Source organism: Aulonocara sp. 'chitande type north' Nkhata Bay, linkage group LG18 (assembly GCF_057382095.1).
Source record: "Aulonocara sp. 'chitande type north' Nkhata Bay isolate Kocher_YH1m ecotype deep benthic linkage group LG18, A_spYH_male_GT1.1, whole genome shotgun sequence".
Classification (NCBI taxonomy): Eukaryota; Metazoa; Chordata; class Actinopteri; order Cichliformes; family Cichlidae; genus Aulonocara; species Aulonocara sp. 'chitande type north' Nkhata Bay.
Window position 1 is genome coordinate 29,542,797 of NC_141361.1, and position 20,968 is coordinate 29,563,764.

At 42.4% G+C, this 20,968-nt stretch overlaps 1 protein-coding gene across 1 annotated transcript; it reads left to right on the forward strand.

The window, feature by feature from the left end:
* Window positions 1-649: 649 nt before the first annotated feature.
* Window positions 650-12,286, forward strand: mmp14b (matrix metallopeptidase 14b (membrane-inserted)). Its single transcript, XM_086271166.1, has 10 exons — window positions 650-1,210; window positions 7,525-7,673; window positions 7,756-7,878; window positions 7,975-8,282; window positions 8,717-8,878; window positions 9,075-9,235; window positions 9,358-9,496; window positions 9,593-9,743; window positions 10,634-10,749; window positions 10,861-12,286. The coding sequence occupies exons 1-10, from the start codon at window positions 1,112-1,114 to the stop codon at window positions 11,349-11,351; spliced, it is 1,899 nt and encodes a 632-aa protein (XP_086127292.1). The 5' UTR covers window positions 650-1,111; the 3' UTR covers window positions 11,352-12,286.
* Window positions 12,287-20,968: the final 8,682 nt, after the last annotated feature.

The following is a 20,968-nucleotide window of genomic DNA, read 5'->3' on the forward strand; positions in this document are numbered from 1 at the left end:
GCAGTTATGAAAGGAAACAAATGCAACACTCACAGAGGACAAAGAAAAAGAAATGAGAAGCATGCAAGACAAAAGGCACACATTTGGATGTGTACAAGTAGCGCACTGGAGGGCGCAATTCCCCCCCTTTTTTAGCACAGTTTGCTGCTTCGTGTAGCTAAATTATTATATGATGTTTACAGTGCATTTGAGCACTTTTTGAACACCCTTTATAAAAATCTGCGAAAATTAATATGTTAAAGATCAGAAGACTTAAAAAGCAGCAACATAATAGTCTACCATCTTCGGCTTGAAACGAGGTTTTAGGGAAAAGGCTGATTTTGGCTGAAGAGATGGCAGATGGCAGATATAGATGATCGGTTATTATCACATATATGGAAGCGAAGTAGATGACTGTACTGACAGATCACACTAAAATAACTAAAATCTTGAATACATTCCCAGATAAACTTTTGCATTTTGTCCTTATTTGGAACAGATTGAGCTGCTCGCTTCTGCAAACAACAAGGTTCCTACAGTTTAGGGCGCATTAACGCTTTAGTCCCAGTGAGGAGCCGTGCCAAGTCCGATGGGTCATCCGGTTGATTCTGAAGGGGCGGGCTTATTTCGGAGGGGGGTGGTTCACGTCGCTTTACTTTCCAACTAAAGTAGGCTATCAACTACCACGTCTGCAGAGGAGAGAGGGGGTCAAAATAAACCGACAAGAAAGATAGGACAGGAGGAGTAAGGACGGTTCCATCAAAGTCGGCTGCAACATCGGGAGCAGACCGCAAGCTGAATTTGGACATAAAGTACGCACCGCTTGCGGCTCCAGAGCCCCTTTACACAGTTCTCGTTTCAAGTAACGTCCGATTGTAATCTTGCCAATTCACCAAAACACGAGAAGAATGTACATGTTGGAGACACACGTCTAATAGTTTAAATCGTCCTGGCAACCACAGGGAAACAGTTTTTGTGTGTTTTGCGCGAAGTCCAAAGTTTTGCGCATGGGATGCTTCCCTCCCCCACACAGATAATGTTCTGACAAAAGAGAGAGAGAGAGAGAGAGAGAGAGAATCGAGCAACCTTCCCGAGGACATCTTCGTTTGTTAAATTTTTTGAGAATTGACTGATGGCACCTAAGCTGAAATCGGTAGCCCGGCTGCTGCTGCTGGCGGTGGTGTGGGAGCTGAGCGCGCAGGGAGCGACGGAGCGACAATTCAATCCAGAGGTGAGGAAAACATGCAGAATGCAGAACTAAAACCACATAAAGTTTTAAATGCGCATTAAACGATTAAAGTTGGATAAATATAAACTGGATTAAAACTGGATGAATACTCCATAAAGGCATAGATATTGTACACTTGGAACATGTATATCGCCAATAAATGCACTCAGTTAAAACAGTTAATAATGTTAGACAGTTGTGACATATAATTAAAGTTAAGGAGATCTTTTTCTATCTATGAGTTAATAATACATAGCAATTTTTTTATTTATTATTATATTCATCTTTCAAATTTGTGTGGAGCTTGTTTTTTTTATGACTCCTATGCAGAATTTTTTTTAGAACTTTGCATCCTGATAATAATTTCTGCAGCTGACTGTTGTTGGCACAGGGATATGGGAAATGGGCTCTGACCCTGGGTTAGAGGAAGCAGCCCTTAATGATGATAACGCTCGTGAAAACACAGAAATGCTGAGAGGGCAAAAGCAGCGGAGCCAGAGCAAAAGAAATGCATTCAATTGTATTGTGGTCGCTGCAGAGACTGAGGCAATTTTTGTGGGAACGGACTGAGGGATGGGGAGATGTAATTGTTGACATCTGTCCTGAGTTATGTCTGAGTACAGCACCAAAGGGGGGGTTACAGAAAGAAAGAGGTTCTGCAGCATCTCACCCTTTCTCATCTGTGGAAAAATACAACAGACTGAGCACTAAAAGTTTTCCAATATCTTCCAATAACAGCGCTGGCTACTATCAAGGCAGATACAGCTGAGATTTTTTCCCCTGCTGTTCACATCTGTTCCTTTCTCATCTTCTTTTGTATTGTTCTGATCTCATTTGTCTGTTTAGGTCTGTTCTTCTTGCAGAATCAGCAGCTCTCAAATCCCATAACCAGAGCAAAGTTAGGAACTTCTGTGTTAATGTTCCAGGAAGTGACTTTGTGATGATACTCCTACACACCTGCTTCCTTCAGTGCCATTAGAAAGAATAGGGCAAGGTCTTGCTCACACAGGACATCAAAGAATTCATATTTTTTTACATACAGTAGCGCCTGGAGTATCCTGCCTGTGACCAATGCAGTTATAGCTCAGCTTTATGCCAGTGGAAGAAAATGGAGCAAAGTTACTCAATTGACCTACATTTAGACCAGAGACTGCAAAGCGCCATCTGCTAAAAATGTAAACAATGTGTCGCCTACATAATTCATAATTTCGCTTTCACTCCACACACGCACGCTGTGCAGCAGTAAATCTAAGTGATTAATATTTTCTTATTCTGGGAAAGATTTGATTACATTTTGTCAAGATGGGCTTGTGGTTAAGTCAACTCCTTTTAGGCAAGCAGATTTCAAGGAATTTTTTCATATCAGCACATTTTAACAGCCAATACTCTACGGTGCAGAATTTTCTCATAAAAAAGTGCATTAGCTACCGGTGTGAACCACAAGTACGATAAAGGCCAGATATAAAGTGGATATTTGACCTGATAATTTCAAAATACTAGTATGAAGGTTGATTTCCTATTGTTACTTTGCACGACTGCAAGTTTAAAATAATTCACATTCTCAATCTTATTTGTCACCCAGTTCATCTGCTTGCTGAAAAAACGTCACTTTTAGCTCCAAGGACTCTGTTCTGTTCAGTCAGCTTTCTTCTGATTGACTAACTTTTTCAGGCAGAGCTGTGTATCTGAAATGCCCATATTAGGGATATCCCCTGGCAATTACATCATAAAGAACCATGAGGAGAAAACAGATTTGAAACCCAGTATTTACAGCAGTCTGAGCTTTTGCTCAACTGGGATTACCTGTGTAAACACTGACCTCATCATTTGAAACTTTGGCCTTGTTAAATATGAGTATGCACTGCTATAACAGGATAAAATAAATAAATAAGGAAGAGCATAATAAGCCTCTTTAATTAAAGCGAGTAATGCTGCAGATCATCTGGGCTTCGGTGAAGAACTTCAATTAATTAGATGAACATGTCTTGCCTATTTTATTTCTTTGGAAAATAATAAGTCATGCAACCCCCCCAAAAAACCCCTTTCTGTCATCACATTCATCACGAATAGCATCAGTCAACAGTGTGCAATCAAATAAGGAAGTTAATGAGGATGATAAACGTGAAATGTCTGCACCGCAGGAAGCGGGCCTTTCCATCGCTAGTTAAGTTATGGTCAAAAAGTGCTTTTTTTTCTTTTCTTTTCTTTTTTTAACATAAGACCAAACTCTCCGTACAGTTGAGGAAATCTGACCTCATATGCTGCCTCCACAAACCCACAAGTCAGCGGGATTTTTTAAATAAATTTTTTTATTGACAATAAATAAAATTAGATCAGTGGTTACGTGTTGGTCAGTGGGTCTGTTTTGTGATATAGAGGTTGTGTGGACACAATTCATTTCCTGTGGCGTGTGGTAGAGACAGGAAGTGGGCAGCTTGGTGTGTCAGCAACCACCTGCCTATCACACACACACATCTTTTTTTTCCCCCCTGTGCTCGAATCTGCAGAAATGGCTGCAAGCCGAGGTCATTCAGTACAAAGAATGACTTCAGCTCGTAGCTAATTGTCATGAAATTGTCATGAAATGAGATGATGAAAGCGAGGCAGGGAGGACACTGAGGAGCCTGTCACAGACCAGAAAGGGGGCTATTGTGGAGATGGGAGTGATGCAATCTTTTTTGGAAAAGACGGAAAATGAAGCAACTGTCCAACTGTACGAGACAGGATAAAGATCATAGTTGTCATGCACACATCCTGTGTGAGTGTACTGGATGTCACACTCCCTCTGTTCCCAAAGAGAACAATTACACAGGTAACTTGATACTAGTCTAGTCCCATGCTGGACTAGTCTTGTTAGTCGTTTAGAGGAAGCAGTTGATGTGCAGTTAATAAGTGCAATACATATTTATACTGGAAAAGAAAATCGTGAGAGAATTGTGATCTCAATTCTAAGCCAAAAAATCGTGATTCTCATTTTATGCAAAATCGTGCAGCCCTAGCAGGAGTGCATCGTTTCCAGGAAGCCATTGTTTTAATAATCAGCAGTGGGTGGTCTTTCCTTGGGGAAAGGTGTTAACTGAAAATAAGGTAATGTTCAAAGTCATCATGTCATTTCCTGTAACTAAAACAAAGAGGCCAAATTTTTTTTAGGATAAAATTCTTCCTTTTTCCTGGGATTGACTGACTCCTCAAATGACACTGGCAGAGATGAATTTTTCCACTCTTGTGTCATCGGCTCTTTCTGGTGTTGGCTAGAGAGAGGTTGTTTAATAGACACCAGCTGGGGGATTACACACAACCAAAGGGGTTTCTGCTTGTGTGTGCTCAGGAGCTGTTGGCCAGAGGGGTCAGAGAGGTTGTAAATGCCCTCCTGAGCCAAGAGCATAGCAGGAAAATGCCTATAAAGTAGAGGAAAAAAAAAAAGTTAATAAAGTTACCTACCCACAATAAACTCCCTGAAGTACACACGGGCGCCATAACCTGCTGTTGCACATAAAGTGGGAGTCATAATTTCATACATTTAAGACATGTGACAGAATATCACAGCTTTCTGGATGGAGTGGGTGGATATGTAATGATGAGCTCTCTTGCCCTGTGTGTGCGCTTTATACTGAGCATGCCTCAGTTGGACTCCCATCGCTGTTGACCAGAGTTTCTTTCCATTGGCCTTCAGCAAATGGAACAACTGACTAACTATGCCTTCTTCTTCTCCTCCTCATCCTATGCAAAATGAGCACACTGCCTAGAAACATCCACAGCAAACATTGTCTGCTTCTTGTAGGTCTTCCATTAAACAATAAAGTCAGTCGCTGCACATGAGTGAGCTTTACATCAAAGTGCTGGACTGGCAAGGTTCCTTTGCTTCCTACTCCCTCTGTGCATGGGTAAATATCAAGGGGTGATGACTACATTTAACACAAGTGCTTCCAGGCATCAGTTTAAAGTGTTGCTCATTACTCAAATTGTAGTAAAAATCTAGTAAAATGGACAGCCTAACACTAAGTCAGTTGTCACACCTCCATGTTTTTCCACAAACATGTAAAGGAACAGGAAACATGATATCATTTGAGCTTTGAAATCATTGGTAGTAAATAAGTTGATGTGTGTGTGTGTGGGGGGGGGGGCAGTTGGAAACCACTGCTTCACATCAAAAGACTGTATTAGTTTAGACTATCCTTTCTTATTCTTCTCTAAATACTCACCACTTCCTCTTCCTGCTGCTGCTTTAGTTGCTCCAGTTATTACCGTGGGCAAAAATAGCGTGGTGCGACAGTGAATAAGACTTTGTCAGAGTCACCTGTGGGACCTATGAATGGGGCGTGGGAGCCTTAAAGTTAAAACAAGTGTTCGGTGTCATTCAACAGAAGTCTTTTGACTGAGCCGAGGGCAAAATTGGGCCTTTTGTAGAAAAGAAAACAGGGAATGTGTGAACTGGAAGAATATGGTTTCGAGCTCAAATCAGGCCTTAAAATCTCTTACATTTGTGGCAAATTATCCAAGTTGCTAATGGTTGTATTTGACTCTGGTACAAGCAAAACCTTTATTTGTTTATCCCAGCAAACTGCAGGCGTTTCATTATGACCGTTAATTAAAACCTCTAAATCCCACTAGCCTTCATCTTTCCTTCCTTGTGCTCCTCTTTTTCCCGCTCATGCAGCCGCGCTGTAACAGTGACTCTTTATGTGTCCACTGGAGCTCCATGGGTGAGTCAAGACGAGAAAGGGCTCATTCAGGAGTAAAGTCTAAACACGTAGACCTCCATGTCTCTCTAGGACAGACAGAGAGGCAGAGATTAGACTTGCAACGTCCTCCAAAGTTGCCATTCAGCTCAGGGCCAAACAGTTAAGCTGAATGAACATCAGGAGCATCAATACTGACCTAAAGCCCAGAGTCGGACAACCACGTCAGCACATTCACTTACTGTACATTTTCAGTGGAAAACTCTAAAATAAGCGAGTTGATTTATTTAGCTTTAACTGTGTTTAACATCCATTAGCAGCAGCAGATAGGCATTAACAACAATAATCGAGCGGCTCAGGGTGTGGTTGTTCATGAGTATTTACCCTCAAGTCTGTGGGTTTTCCATAAGAGAGGGATGAGGCAGAGGAGAAGGGGTGGAGTGAAGAGGCGAAGACAGAGACATGAACGTGGGGGGAAGAGTTTGACTTTGAGGTTTGGATGCGACGAGGAAGAAATTCCCAGTTAAATTACTGACTGACTTTACTGCTTGACTGGAGACCTCGACTGAGGTTGCCCAAGGCCTGAGTCTCACCCTGGGACACTCCCTATCTTTTTCTCTTCTGTTTTCCCAATGTCCTTCTCTGCACATACTCTACAGCAACTGCGCCTATAATTCTGAATCCAGTTGAAATAATAGATCCCGCTAAGCTGCAAAGTCACGTCAGGCTCTGCCAAACAAAGACAAAAGTCATTAGCAGCTCCAAACCATAAAACGCTTCCTGAACGTGCCACGACAAGCTCACAAAGTCACTGTACAGGAGAATATCAGAGCGGTCTTGGTTTCCACCACGCTCACAATAGCCTCAGTGTTATTTTTCGTCTCTTGCTTGAGAGGGAAGGAGTTCAGGAGAAGCTGTGTGGGAGAGGTGCGTAGCAGAGCTGTCGGCACCGGTCCAAATGTCAAACCAGCACCGCAGGCAAATGGGTTTCCAGGGGAAAATAAGGTCAAGTTTAGCTGAGAGTGAGGGATTTGGAGCACCAGAGAACTCGGTGACCATCATAATATGCTCTCCAAATGCTTTAAAAAAACGCTTTCATTTATGAATTGTACAAACTCGATGACTTTAGCTAGAACTGATGTAGGTACAGACTAACATGAGTTTTAAACTTTAACTGTGTCCTCATTCAGTGTCTGTGTCAGGGTTTTGGATGAAACCTGAGCCGTCCTTGTCTTAAGCTTTTTTTGGCTCCTCAGGCCAGTTCTACTTTCAGTCCACACATACTGGAGAGTCCAGTGTTGATGGTTGAATAGCTTTTGTGTTTAGTCACGACATGGAGACGTGCCAGTTGCTTGAAAGTGATGTTGCTCCCTCTGGCTACGAGATACAAAAACACAGAAAGAAGTTATTTAAGAGCTTATTCTTGCTGTCGGCGTGGAATGTGTTTTCATCGCAGTCGCAGGAAAACATCCTGTTCTCATATTCCGAGTAACCAATGATCAACATTTTCAGGTGACGAGCGGAGTGTTTTTGTGTCTGTTTTTCATTTTTGTTTCTTTGCTAAAAGTGGAATTTCCTCACTATATTGTGCAAGACTTCTCATCATGTTTTCCTTTTTTATCCTGTTTTCCACTGCAGTCATGGCTACAACAGTATGGGTACCTTCCCCCAGGGGACTTGAGAACCCATGCCCTTCGCTCCCCAAACTCCATCTCCTCCGCCATCGCTGCCATGCAGAGGTTCTACGGCCTCACTGTCAGTGGTACCTTTGACGCAGACACCGTCAAGTGAGTATCACGCAGTGTCGTTTTTTTCAAGCACATTTAAGCGTACGTTGTCATGAGCGCGGTGTGTCTTACTGTCTGGCAGGGCCATGAAGCGACCGCGCTGTGGTGTCCCTGATAAGTTTGGTGCTGAGCTCAAGAGCAACCTGAGGAGGAAGCGGTACGCCATCCAGGGCCTGAAGTGGCCCAAGACAGAGATCACTTTCTCGTAAGTCACAGAGTTATGAAATAAACATGAAGCAGCCTGCAATTATGTCTCTGTAAAAAGGAATTAACTGTCTCGCCTTTTTAACACACTGTTTAGTATACAGAACTACACCCCAAAGGTGGGTGAGTATGAGACCTACGAGGCCATCAGGAAGGCCTTCAAGGTGTGGGAGGGCGTCACCCCGCTTCGCTTCCGGGAAATTCCCTACAGCTACATACGGGACAAAGTGGAGGAGTTTGCTGACATCATGATATTCTTTGCTGAGGGTTTCCACGGTGACAGCAGCCCATTTGATGGCGAGGGGGGATTCCTGGCACACGCCTATTTTCCTGGCATTGGCATCGGTGGAGACACTCACTTTGATTCGGCTGAGCCGTGGACAGTTGGAAACCGGGACCTGTTAGGTAAAGTTTCATGTTGAAACTGAAATTTCAATAGATGACTAATTCCCCAAAACCTGACACAAGAAAAACTTAAATGTTGGGAGGGGACCTCTCTGACTCTGTTTTGCTGTCAAAAGCAAAACCTAAGCCGCGACAGGCCCCAGCTTGTGCTTGTGCACTTCAGGCAGTGAATACCTGTGTGCGAAAATGCAGCAGACACAAACTGCAGCGTCAGCTCCTCGAGTCTAACACATCTTCACATGAGCTGCTGATGATTTTATTTTTAACTACTTGGTGTCTAGTTGTGTGCTTCTGAGTCACTTGAAAATAAGGAAACAGCACTTTTTCCTCATTCTCCTTTAGGACTCTGTCTCAAAATCCTCCCACTTTATGTCTAACACTTTGGCCTAATTTTTAAAAAGTTGCTGTAATTTTTCTTGTTGATGTTGTTTCAGGGAATGATATTTTCCTCGTTGCTGTGCATGAACTTGGTCACGCCATGGGTCTCGAGCACTCTAACGACCCCTCAGCCATCATGGCTCCGTTCTACCAGTGGATGGACACTGAGAACTTCCAGCTCCCAGATGATGACCGCAGAGGCATACAGCAGCTTTATGGTTTGTACAAATCACAATTAATCATTATCATTCTACACTAGGGATTAAAGACTAACCCGAAAAATTACATTGTAAATTACAGCATGAGTAATTTCTGTTTTTATCCATCCAAAGATGGATAAAAACAGATTATTTTGCTGCTTTAAAGTTAAGGCTTTGCTGTTTAAAGAAATGTTCGATGTCCTTACTCACAAAGGGTCAGGCTCAGGTCCACAGCCCCCACCTGTAACACCGCGTTCACCTTACAACCCCCCCGATCCCCCACATTCACCTGACAAGCCTCACTTCGGCCCCAACATCTGCGATGGGCACTTTGACACCATCGCCATCCTCAGGGGAGAAATGTTTGTGTTCAAGGTAAAAAGCTGCTGGAGAAAGTTTGGGCCATTTATAGCGATATCATTTATAGATTGTTATCTTGTTGTCTATGTCATCTTGTAAGTTTCTGAGAATTTTCTTTCTTTTTTTCCCCCTATCAGGATAAGTGGTTTTGGCGGGTGCGTAATAACCACGTGTTGGATGGATACCCAATGCCAATTGGTCACTTTTGGAGGGGCTTGCCCACTCATATTAATGCTGCATTTGAAAGGGATGATGGGAAATTTGCTTTCTTTAAAGGTAAGTCTGGCTTTAACATATTGCAAAGAAATTATTTTACTATTATTATGAAATTAAAAAAACTTCTCTCGGGTCCTCGGTTTTATTGCTCTACAGGAGACAGGTACTGGGTGTTCACCGAATCAATTCTTGACTCTGGCTACCCCAGGAGTCTTAAAGAGATGGGCACAGGGCTTCCCAAAGATCGAATAGACGCTGCTCTCTACTACACCCCCACTGGACAGACATATTTCTTCAGAGGAAACAAGTTAGTCATTGTCCGTTTTGTGTGTGCGCGTGTGTTTATCATATGCAGAAGTTTCAAAAGTAGGTGATTACAAGGAAACTCCCCCTGACATCACCGCCAGTAAAATATATGTTTTGACCATATGAGGTTAAAACATGTAAACTCAAACACTTACCATCCAATCCAAATCTGCCTCTCAGTTAAACAAGAAAATTCACCTTGAGGGAACTGTTACGGTTGCTGAGCTTTTCCATGGGTATAAAAAGTGGATGACATGTGGCAGTTGAATTGTAGCAGTCGGATTATAAAGTGAATATAGCTACTATAGTTACTATAGTTACTGCACTTTTCCTAAGACCTCAGCTCGCGGTCGTTTTGGTTCTAGAAGAGTTCGTGGTAGTTGAGCGGCAGTGTCTGCAGAGACAACACTGACTGTGGCTGTGCAGTTTTTACATTAGAAAGCAAGTCAAGAAAGTTAGTTAAGGTCTGTAAGGACAGTTCTTAAGTTAAGTCAAGTCACTCTACACAAGTCAACTACAAATGGTCTACACCAGTTTGAAGACTAATGCCTAGCTTCAAGTCCTGTAGGCACAAACAGGTCTATCAACACCAAGTTCTGAACCATTTAAAGCAAAGAAAACTCAAGTTCTGAGTAATCTGTGGCAGGTTCAATTTAATTGAACTAGTTTAAAGCTATCCAAAACTAAACCCAAGTCTATGTCTGTTCTCAACTCCAACCGAGTCGTGTATTTAGTTTGAGACAAGTCCAAGATAAGTGTAATGTCAGGTCTTTTAGGAAAAACCAGAGTCCATCCACAACTGTTTATGTGGGTAAAGAGGAGAGTTTCTAGCTCTGGCCGAATCATCAGTTCACCATATCTCTTTTTTTTCTCCTCTCGTTTCCTGTTTAGCTATTACCGTTTCAATGAAGCGTCCCAGACAGTTGACGATGGCTATCCGAAATCTATTAGCGTGTGGCAGGGCGTTCCTGATAACATCAAGTCAGCCTTCATGAGCAAAGATCAAGGTAAGGGTGGCATGTGTCAGATTATCTAGATTATTCATCACATCTTACTGTGACTGGATAGTTATTGGTACATGTTGTTTTTTACTTACACGTCTTTCTTCCACCCTTCAGCGTACACCTACTTCTACAAAGCCAACAAATACTGGAAGTTCAACAACCAGGTGATGCGAGTGGAGCCTGGATATCCCAAATCAGCCCTTCGTGACTGGATGGGCTGCCCCAATGAAGACCCCAAGACAGATGGAGGAAGAGGCGGAGGTGGACATGACAAGGACAAGGAAAGGGAGAAGGAAAGGGAGAGAGAGAGGGAGCGAGAGAGGGAGAGAGAGAGGGAGAGAGAGAGGGAGAGAGAGAGGGAAGACAGAGACAGAACTAGAGATAGAGAGAGGGATAGAGAGAGGGAGAAGGTGATTGAGAGGGAGGAGGAAATTGATGTGAAAGTTATTGAGACAGATAGTGGCAGCGGGGCAGCGGCGTTTGTTGTGCCGCTGTTTCTGGTAGTGTGTGTGATCGCAACGTTGGCAGCCTTGCTGTTTTTCCGTCGTTACGGTACCCCCCGCCGACTCCTCTACTGCCAACGATCTCTATTGGACAAGGTGTAGTTAGAGATGGAGGGGCAGAAGAGAGGAGAGAAAGAAGGCGAGAGAAGAAGAAGAAAACGCGGTGGAGAACGTTCGACGCAGATAAGGGAGCAGGACAGAAAGAGACGGAACAGGAGAAAGAGCCGAAGGAAAACTGTCAGACTTGCATTTTCAACTCTTCTTACCACTTCCAGATTCCTTTGACTCTATCTCTCAACCACTCAGCTCTTTCCAATTTTCTCCTTTCTGACTCTGCCTCTCTTCTCGCGGTTACTGACGCCAGCTCATTGCTGTTTGTTTTAGCCTTTTTCAATGTCATATTTTTAGTTTTTGTCAGTGGTCAGTGTTTGTGTTCTCGTGAATTTTCCACTTCGAACCTGCGTCTTCATGACATCCATTTCAGCATGTTTCTGTGCGTAAGCAGACGCCGTTGTTTCATCGCTCGGCCAAGTGCCCTTTTTTTTTTTAATTTGCACACCCTCACTTAAACACAAAATCCTGGAAACCACGGCGGCACAGTCATCTGTGTTTCTTAATCTTCCAGTAAAGCAACATGTCAGGAGCCAGCAGGGACAATAAAAGGGAAACATTAGCTTGCATCCTTATGAAGCATGAGATACACTCCTATCAGAGTAAAGCAGTAAATGCAACAGTGTATTTTCTTTTTTTTTTAAATGTCTTTATTGTTATTATTATAAATGATGTTGTCATTACTATTATGACTATTACTATTATTGTTGTTGTCGTCCACCATGTAAAGAATGTTTTTTTTTTGTATATTGTCATTAAAAAGTCCTGCTGGACAGTGACATACAGTTTTGAAAGTGGCCTTAATTTTATACATGTGGGAACAGTGAATGGGGAAATGGGGTTATGTATTCTTGAAACTTGATTGTTTTTTTTTTTTATACCTTGAATCCATCTCAAATGAAAATAAATTGAAGACCTGAAAATGACTCCTTTTTGTCATCGTACTTACTTTTGTACAGTTTTTCGAATCATGGTGCTACATTGCTAGTCAGGGGTTAGATTAACAACAATAATAATAATAACATTAGTGACAGTGATAATGATGACCATCTAGCCTTCTCAATCAGAACTGTGTGTGTGTGTACTCACTTATAAGCTTTTCGTACAAAAATAAAGTAATTTCAAAAGGCTTCATGTGCTTTGATCTTCACTTAGTCTTTGATCAACTTTGATAAAATCTTTCTCTCGCCTGCCTTGTTCACCTTTACTGATCATATTGGTCGTTGCTGTTTTACATCTGGCCTTCCCCAGTCTCCCCGGACCTCCAGGTTTCTTGTTCCCCGACCGCACCACTCTGCTCTGCTTTACTGGGGCTCGGAAACTGGCAAGCCAGAAACTGGGTTGGAAAACACGGACTGGATCCAGAGCTTAAGTAGAAACAGAGATGAAGATGACTGTATAAACCCGTTGCTGCACAGCAGGAAAACATATCTTAACTATATAGCTAGAGGGAGAGGGTGTGCATGCGTGTGTGTTCTTGGGTATATTTCTATTCTTATGAGGACCACATAGCCTCTGCAAGTATAAGATGACAAGGAAAAGCGTGCAAAGTCCCCCAAACTATCAAACTATTATCAAGACTTTGAAGTTGGAAAAGTAGTTTCACAATTTGATTAATGTAGGTCCTGACAAACACATTGGCACAAACAAGCACTCGTGCATGTTCTGAAAAACTGTAAATGCCTGTACTTGTGTGTTATCCACTGTGTTTGTGTGCACCCCCGTCCAACACGAGCCAATAAACGCTCAAACACCAAGCCTAGGCGTCTCCCCACTCCTTAATGATTCCACTAATGAACAACTGGCATACAGACACGAGACATGCCGTAAAGACGACTGACTGCAACAGAACAAGAGTGGGTGAGGGTGGAAGCCGGGAAGGCAGCGCTTCTATGATTTGCTATGATAACACCGACGGGGTTTTGTGCACTTTTGCTCTGTTCCTATTGTGTTTAAGAGATTCTGGGCGCCCATTCTTCTCCACTTCTCGCTGCAGTGTTTTGAAGACTTGGAGCTTAAGAGAGAAGTCACGAGGATTGCTGTGGGAGGAGATGAAGGAGGAGTGAGGATGGTTAAGTCACATTTGGAAGCCAGATATGGAGCAGAATTCCATGCACAACATCTGGAATTCCAACTGCATCATGTGAGCCAGACACACAGCAGGACACGGCAATGAGGGAATGGGGGATGGGATTTTTTCTTTTTTAGGATGTGTTTCATTCATTTTAATTTAACTTTATCTAGGTGAAAGACATTAAAAACACAATAAACATGAAAAAGTGTTATTTGTTTGTTTGTTTGTGTTTAAGATTAGTTTCCTCTAATGGATTTTTAGTGTAATATCTTTATACACACTGTTTTACTTGCTCTGCTTATCTCTGGGGTCCTCTTCACAAGTCAGACCCTGAGCTGTGGGTCAACATTTGATGTTTTCTCTCTTTACCCAGCTGACACTGCAGACTGCAAGAGAAAAGAAATGCTTCAGCATAATTCTTCCCCACAGTCCTCTTTTCTGTGTGTGTAACCGGAGAGCTTTTCTTCACTGTCTGCAAAATGACTTCACAAAGCCCAACAAAAGACCACACCACAATGCCCCGGCCTCTTCCAGCCTTCTCCCATCCTCCAGTGCTCACATTTCACCCATATAAATGCAAAGGTAATTCCTGCATCTGATTCCACTTTGTCTTTTTTTTAAAGGCTGATTGACAAATTCTTCTATCCACCCCCCCATGCCATGTACTATTTTAATCTCCTTCTTTAATTCAATCAAGTTTTTAAGTCAGCAGGTTTCAATAACAAGCTGGCTTTATGTTTTATATTTCTCTGAGCTGGACACTTCCTGTCCTTCTGTCAGCTGTGTGGCCTGTAGGCTGATGAATGCAGAAAAACTCCCAAAGAGGGGAAGTCCTGCTTGGACCTATTGTGTTCCATAATAGCCATTACACCATAATTGCGAGTTCCCCGCTGAATGACAAAGAACGATGAGCAACAGCATTCTGCCTGGTAACAAGGATGTGGGCAGAAAGGTGGCAGCTGGTGAGTGTCTATATAGGTTACACATGGTTTTCATTTGCATCAGTTGAAGCTCAGTCACATGCTGCACTTCTCTTATTCGCACACAAACACACAAGGATTACACAAACAGACACATGGTGGCAATCGCGTCGCTTCTGATCACTTTATTATTTGTGGCGTACACTGCCATGGGAAGAGAGATTAATACCGTATGCTTCTTTTTTTCCCATTTCAACTCCATATTAATATTCCATTTAGCTAAACATGGAGCTATGCATGGAAAAAACTTCCCTTTAAACATATTTTGGCGTTGCGTCAGGCATTCGCTTTAACGATCTTCGTTTACTTGATCGCGCAGTTTTGCCAGACTCTGGCCCATCGGTGCTTCAACACGCCTGTTTGTATTACACTTATCACAACATCTGCACTTTGAAATGGGTGGTTCAAGTCACTCCGGACTTTCTTTTTTTTATGTCAGAGTGAGGTGCTGTATGAGTGAAAAAAAGGAAGTTGAATAATCAACATTTTAATGCACTTCTTATTCTCATGTGGCGTGGTTTTCCCAAGCACTGCAGGAAAACACCTACATCATAGAAGATGCTGATTCAGGCTCTACAAAACCAGACTACCCTCGCCCCGACCCAGCTATAGCCACAAGGACACCCCCCCCCCCCCCCCCCCCAAACACACACACACACACACACACACTTTCCCATGACACTCAAATGTGCATACATTTGCTATCTGAGCTCTTTAAATCACCAAAGTGAAGCAGCAAAACAACCACAACTCCTTATTCTTCCTCAGTCTCCCACATCTCCTGCAGCGTGCTAATGAACTAGCATACAAACTCATGCTTAGTTTTTTTTAACTCACTGCCTCCTCCATCACAACAGGCCACATCTGGTTTCCATAAGCATATACAGTACATGTCATCGTACAGAAGAGGAGGGGGCTGAAAGGAGGTAAGGACTTGAAGAGGAGGGGGAAGGGTTGTGTGGATCTATACTGAGGGAATTTTGTTCTTCAAGGAGTGTTAAAACTCTCACAAACCTCTTCTCGCATGATATGAGGTGGCCGGGGTCAGCTTCCTGTCAATAAAGAATACAAGGAAACTGCCATCAGCAAGTACGCACGTGCAAAAGACAGTAAGGATGAGGAAACCAGGGGAACGGGATAAAAAAGCAAGAAATGCTCTTTGAGAAGAGTCAGTGAATCACGCAGAGATCAGAGAGGCCACATCAGACATCGCCTTTGAAAGGGGAGCCTGGCATTTCTTTGTGCCAAGATCCTAACAGCGGTGGATACGAATACCTTATGTGGTTACAGTGACGAGGGGAGGAGAAGGGCAGTCAGGGGGACTGCTTACAGAGCGAAAACATATTGTTCTTACTGCCTGTTAAACACCGGTAAGAGCGGACTCACTCAGCTGACAGGGTTTTACCAGTGACCCGACCTCTACTGTGGTCCTCCAGCTGCTGTTAGCAGCTTTGCAAAAGACCCACAGCTGTAGAAACATTGTTTTGAGTCATCTCTACATATGTGGACACTGCACAGTCCAGCCACTTCACTTCAGATCTGCTGGCTAAAGTTATGAAGCCACGACTTAAACTCAGAGATCTCTGTTCAACTTAGGTTAAAGCAACATTCAGTGGCTTAGCTGCCGATGGCCTAAAATGGCAGTAAAATAGGATTTTTTTAGGGTATAGTACTCCATTCCAGCAGACAGGTTGTGGATGAAGTAAAGATGTTCAGCTCAGTTTGGTGATGCCAGTTTTCTGGACAGATCCATACACTGGTTACTGTATAAGCTTTCAGTGGAGAGGTAATATTAAAGTGTGTTTAATCAATCAGTATTTTCTATCAACAGTACAAGAGTGAATGTAAACCGTAGACTTAAAATAAATGTCTCCCCACAGTTTACAGGTACTGTATTTTTCAGATTATAAGGCGCATTAAGCGAAACCAAACAGTCAGATAAGTCAAACTTTACTCAGCTCATTCTTCTTGCTTCCGCCACCTGCGTACCACCAGTGTTGGGACTAACGCGTTATTAAGTAACGCGTTACAGTAACTACGTTATTATTGTGGTAATGAGCACGGTAACTAGTTATTTTGCCAAAACCAGGAACACGTTACTCGTTACTGGGATTTAGATAGGCGCGTTATTCGTTACTTCGTGTGGTGGCTATCGCGGAGCTTCCACAGATTCAGTAACATTAGCAAGTGGTGGAAGCCAGCAGGTGGATGAAGGAAAAGGGAGGCAAGAGGAGAGACCCGAAGCGGCCGCTGGTCCGAGAGTGTCAGGTGAACTGAACTTCAGGTAAGAAGTTATGACCTGCAGTCCATCTGGGTCAGATATGAACCAAGTTTAGGCGGAGTTTATTTTCATTATGCTGACTTTTTCGTACTGCGTGCTAGCTCGCATGACGGACTTTCTATACAGCTGGGTGGGTGCTATGAAGTTAATGATGTTGAACTTTATTTTGTTCATACGGTTAATTATTAGAGTTGCCAACTGTCCCGTAAAAAACGGAATCGTCTTGTATTCAGAGAAAATATCATGCGTTTCGTATTTAGGTGAAAAGGAACACAGTTTGTCCCGGACTTCAGCTACAATGAAAAAGACACAAAGCTGGAGTTATTCTGTGTTTACGCTGCACAGCTGCCTCTTCTTCTCTCATCCTCTCACCCTCCCTCTCCTGTTTCTACTTCAATCATGAAACTGATCAATGATCAGCTGATTGGCTTTTCTCTCTTGTTTTTTTATCGCCCACTTTGCGCCAGAAAGAGGAAACCAGCGGATGTCGCGGTAAACAACAGCAGCACGTTTAAGCTTGATCAGCTGTTGTTAGAATTTATTTAATATTAATTTCTAGTATCAGCTGATGTTTGCTGGAGCCACAGCTGTAAAAGCTGCTGGTCATGATATCAGTTTGGTTATGTGGTGAGAGGGAAACATGAAGATGAAACCAGGAGATGTCCTTACTGGATCATCAGAGCTGAACAGGTGATGGAGAAACAGGTTTACCTTTTAGTTAACATGAATGAGTTGAAGGGAAGTTATGAACTGTTTCTGGGAGACAAATAACACCAGGATCCTTTTCTAAGTAGCTGACAGCTGGTAACTGTGCAGGGGCGGGTCTAGCAAAGTGTTGCCAGGGGTCCATGTAGGGCATTAAAAGGGAAAGGGGGGCACAAGGAAATACTTTCTTATTCTCATTTAAAATGTCTCACTTTAAAAAAAAATAATTATCTGAGTCTTACAACAAACAATTGATAGATTAATACATATATACCATCAGAACAGTGTACATCACTGTCACAACAGTGTTTATTTTCATTCAAAGGCTTTATGATTTTTCCTATAATGGCGAGCCGGTCTCTAGTCAAAATGCCCGGGACTATTTTTTTGTCCCAGTCCAGCTCTGTATGCAGCTCATCTCGTCTGGTGTTACCTACATCTTCCTATTCAGAAGGCAGAATTTCCGAGTTCTGAGTACAATCGAAAGCACCACAACTGCAGTTTTTGTGTTGGATGTAAAAAGCAGGCTAGGATAGAATCAGGTGTGGGATTTCTCTCGTGGAAATGTGCACATTATTTTTTCCTTTCTATTGGTAGGTGGCACAGTGCACTTGTGGCAAGTAAGCAAGCTAGAAGACTGGCAATCTTGCTGGGTATCCAGTTACGGAAGCAACACATTAACAAGAGAATTCTGAGTAAAACCAAAGTTACTTTCCCTAGTAACTAGTTACTCTGAAAGTAACGAGTAACTTGAAGTAACTGAGTTACTTTTGATAGAAGTAACTAGTAATGTAACTAAGTTACTAATTTAAAGTAACTTACCCAACACTGCGTACCACTGATTCATTAATGCTGAACTCTCTGGCAGCGACTCTATTCCCATGTTGTTGCAGTATATTGATGACTAGCGTTGTATTGTGAATGGATTATCTCAGTTGTTCTCCTGACTGACCTTTAATCCGTTTACAGCATCCTGCCATGCGATTGTATTTGTCCCTGACCATCGGGAACCCTCACATTAACTTTTATCGAGTGGAAAAAAGTTAACATTCATCCTCCAGTTGCACTGTTTATGTTATGCTAACATAGCTGTGTTGCTAGCGATCACGTAGCACATCATTATATACCAGCTAGTCCAACTTCAGTAACCCCAGAAAAGTAACTGCTGTTTAGTTTTCTGTCTTCATTTATGTTGGAAGTGATAGCAGAGCTGTAGGTTTTAATTTTTTCAGAAATCTCTCGGTCAGAACATGGTATATCATGTTTAGGTGTAAACTAGCGAGCTAACTTCCTGCTAACTTCTAACTCCGTTAAATTTAATAGATTCTGTTTTCATAGATGCCTGGATGTTAAACTTAATTGTTACACCTGGTAAAGGAGCAACGCTAATCATTTTATTAAAGATGACAGAATTTAGACAGTTTCTAACGCTCAGTGACACCGCAGTGCTCATTTGACTTTGGGACCTGAATCAGACAGAGTTTTGGACCCAGATCCAGTGTTGCCAACGCCTCAGTAAGGAAAATCGCTATTGGTTGTCCTAAAAGTTGCTAAATGACATCATCGCCTAATTTGCATAATTTGTCACCAGTGGTTCCCAAACTTTTTTTGCTAGGCCCCCCTTTGTTTTACAGGAAAAATGTTCGCACACGCACACATTCTCCAACCACACAAATCCATATTTTGCTGTTTGCGGTTTATTTCACACCTCAAACATTTAGTAAACAATTAAGCAAATACAAGTAATCTGCAATAAATGACAGGTAGTAATAAAATAAACTACTAACTCTTTTATGCTACGTCTGCACGGGTATTTTTGAAAACCCAGCTGTTTGTCCACACATAAACGGCGTTTCGAATCACCGAAAACTGAGATTTCTTTAAAACTCTTTTTTTGCGTATACGTTTGGACGAGAAATACAGAGTTCGTCATGCAACGTCAAAGGTATGCCTTTTTTAACAGGCAGTGCGCCACGTTATTGCTTACATGAGAGGAATTGCAGAATGACAGATAGAGACGAAATACTGTTACTGTTAATCTGACTATCTTCAGTTTTTACACGCTTACATATACACACGCAGTTACTGTCCCTCTTTAGAAAGGCAGAGGCTATTTACGTGTAGTTGTTTGTTTTTTTTCCTGTGTAATAATATTCAACATTGCTATCAATACATTTTTCAAAAAAATGCCTCTCTTTGCAAAATGGGTTTAAAAACATAAACAACTATGGGACAATGTTTGCACGTGATTTGAGGGAACAAATCGTGGCAGGATCAGCCTGATATTATTTGTATCCCACTGTAACTTTACTGTATAAAGAGCTAACTTCTCCAAAATGTCAGTAGTTAGTCATTACAACAAGTGTTTGTGAACTAAAAATCAAGAATCTGGGATACTGTTTGCCCGTGATTTGAAAAGTCCAGCACGTGCTCCTGACGAAGGAAAGACCAATTCTGCAGGGGAGACCTACACCATATTTTCTAGTCTTTGGCTTAGAATGAAGTTGGTTTGGAAACATATTCAGTTATGCTTCAGCTCCTGCTTTGCGTTTCTGTGGCCGCCCGTGCTAGCAGTGTCCAAGCGTTTTGTTAGCGTTTAAACCTTGTGATCTACAAAACAGCATAAGAGTAAAAGAAGAACTGACTGCGTTACAGTCAGTGCGGAAGCAGCGGCTTCGCTCATGCGCGATTCATTTGCTGTTTGGACGCATAGGTGTGAACATCTTCTGCCCTGATAGCGCTCTGCCCGTGAGCGCTTTGGAACGGGCGAAGTGCCCATGGCAGCACCCGTTGCTTGTTGAGAGTAAAAGCGATATGCGCTTTCACGTCAAAAAGTCGTCATAAATAAGTCTCCAATAACACCAGAAAAAGTCGCCAGATTTGTTGCTGGTAGCTGAGGGGGTCTGAAAACTCGCTAAATATAGCGACAAAGTCGCTAAGTTGGCAACACTGCCCAGATCACTCCGCGAGGCTCCTGACTACGGTAGCCGTAATGCTCCGACAATCAACTCCAAAGCCCTATCAAACTATAATTGCTTACCAAAGTCGTACTAAAACATTTTTTGACAGATTTTTGAGTGTACCGCCACATAAAATTGGTTCGAGGTCAGTAAGCACAACCAGAATTCATACATATGGCCACCGGATTAAAAAAGCACTGTCGATTATTTTTTTTCAGAAAATTAAAGGATTTTAAGTTCACCTTACGGTGCGAAAAATACAGTATATTATTTAATCCAGGGTTCAAAAGGCTGACATAATTTTTTTTATATTTTGGCCAGTACTGCAGACCCACCCCTGAGCTGGTATGGTGATGTGAAGCTCCTAGTTTGAAGCCCAGCTGGGCCATTCTGTGTGGAGTTTGCATGTTCACCCTGTGTCTGTGTGGGGGTTCTCCCACAATCCAAACACATGCATGTTAGATTAAGTGGAGATTCCAAATTGGACAAGGATGATCTGTAAATGATTTAGAAGTTGCTGTGTGAATGGATGGTTAAATATCCAACCTGCAGTCATAAGTGCTTTGAGTGATCAGTAAGACTATGCAAGTGCCACGTAAATAAAATGT

Excerpts from the sequence above, each read along its gene's own strand:
- mmp14b (XM_086271166.1), top strand. The coding sequence starts at position 1,112 with ATGGCACCTAAGCTGAAATCGGTAGCCCGGCTGCTGCTGCTGGCGGTG. Across the intron at positions 9,497-9,592 it reads GAAATTTGCTTTCTTTAAAG|GAGACAGGTACTGGGTGTTC; the intron begins GTAAGTCTGGCT and ends ATTGCTCTACAG. Across the intron at positions 9,744-10,633 it reads TATTTCTTCAGAGGAAACAA|CTATTACCGTTTCAATGAAG; the intron begins GTTAGTCATTGT and ends TTTCCTGTTTAG.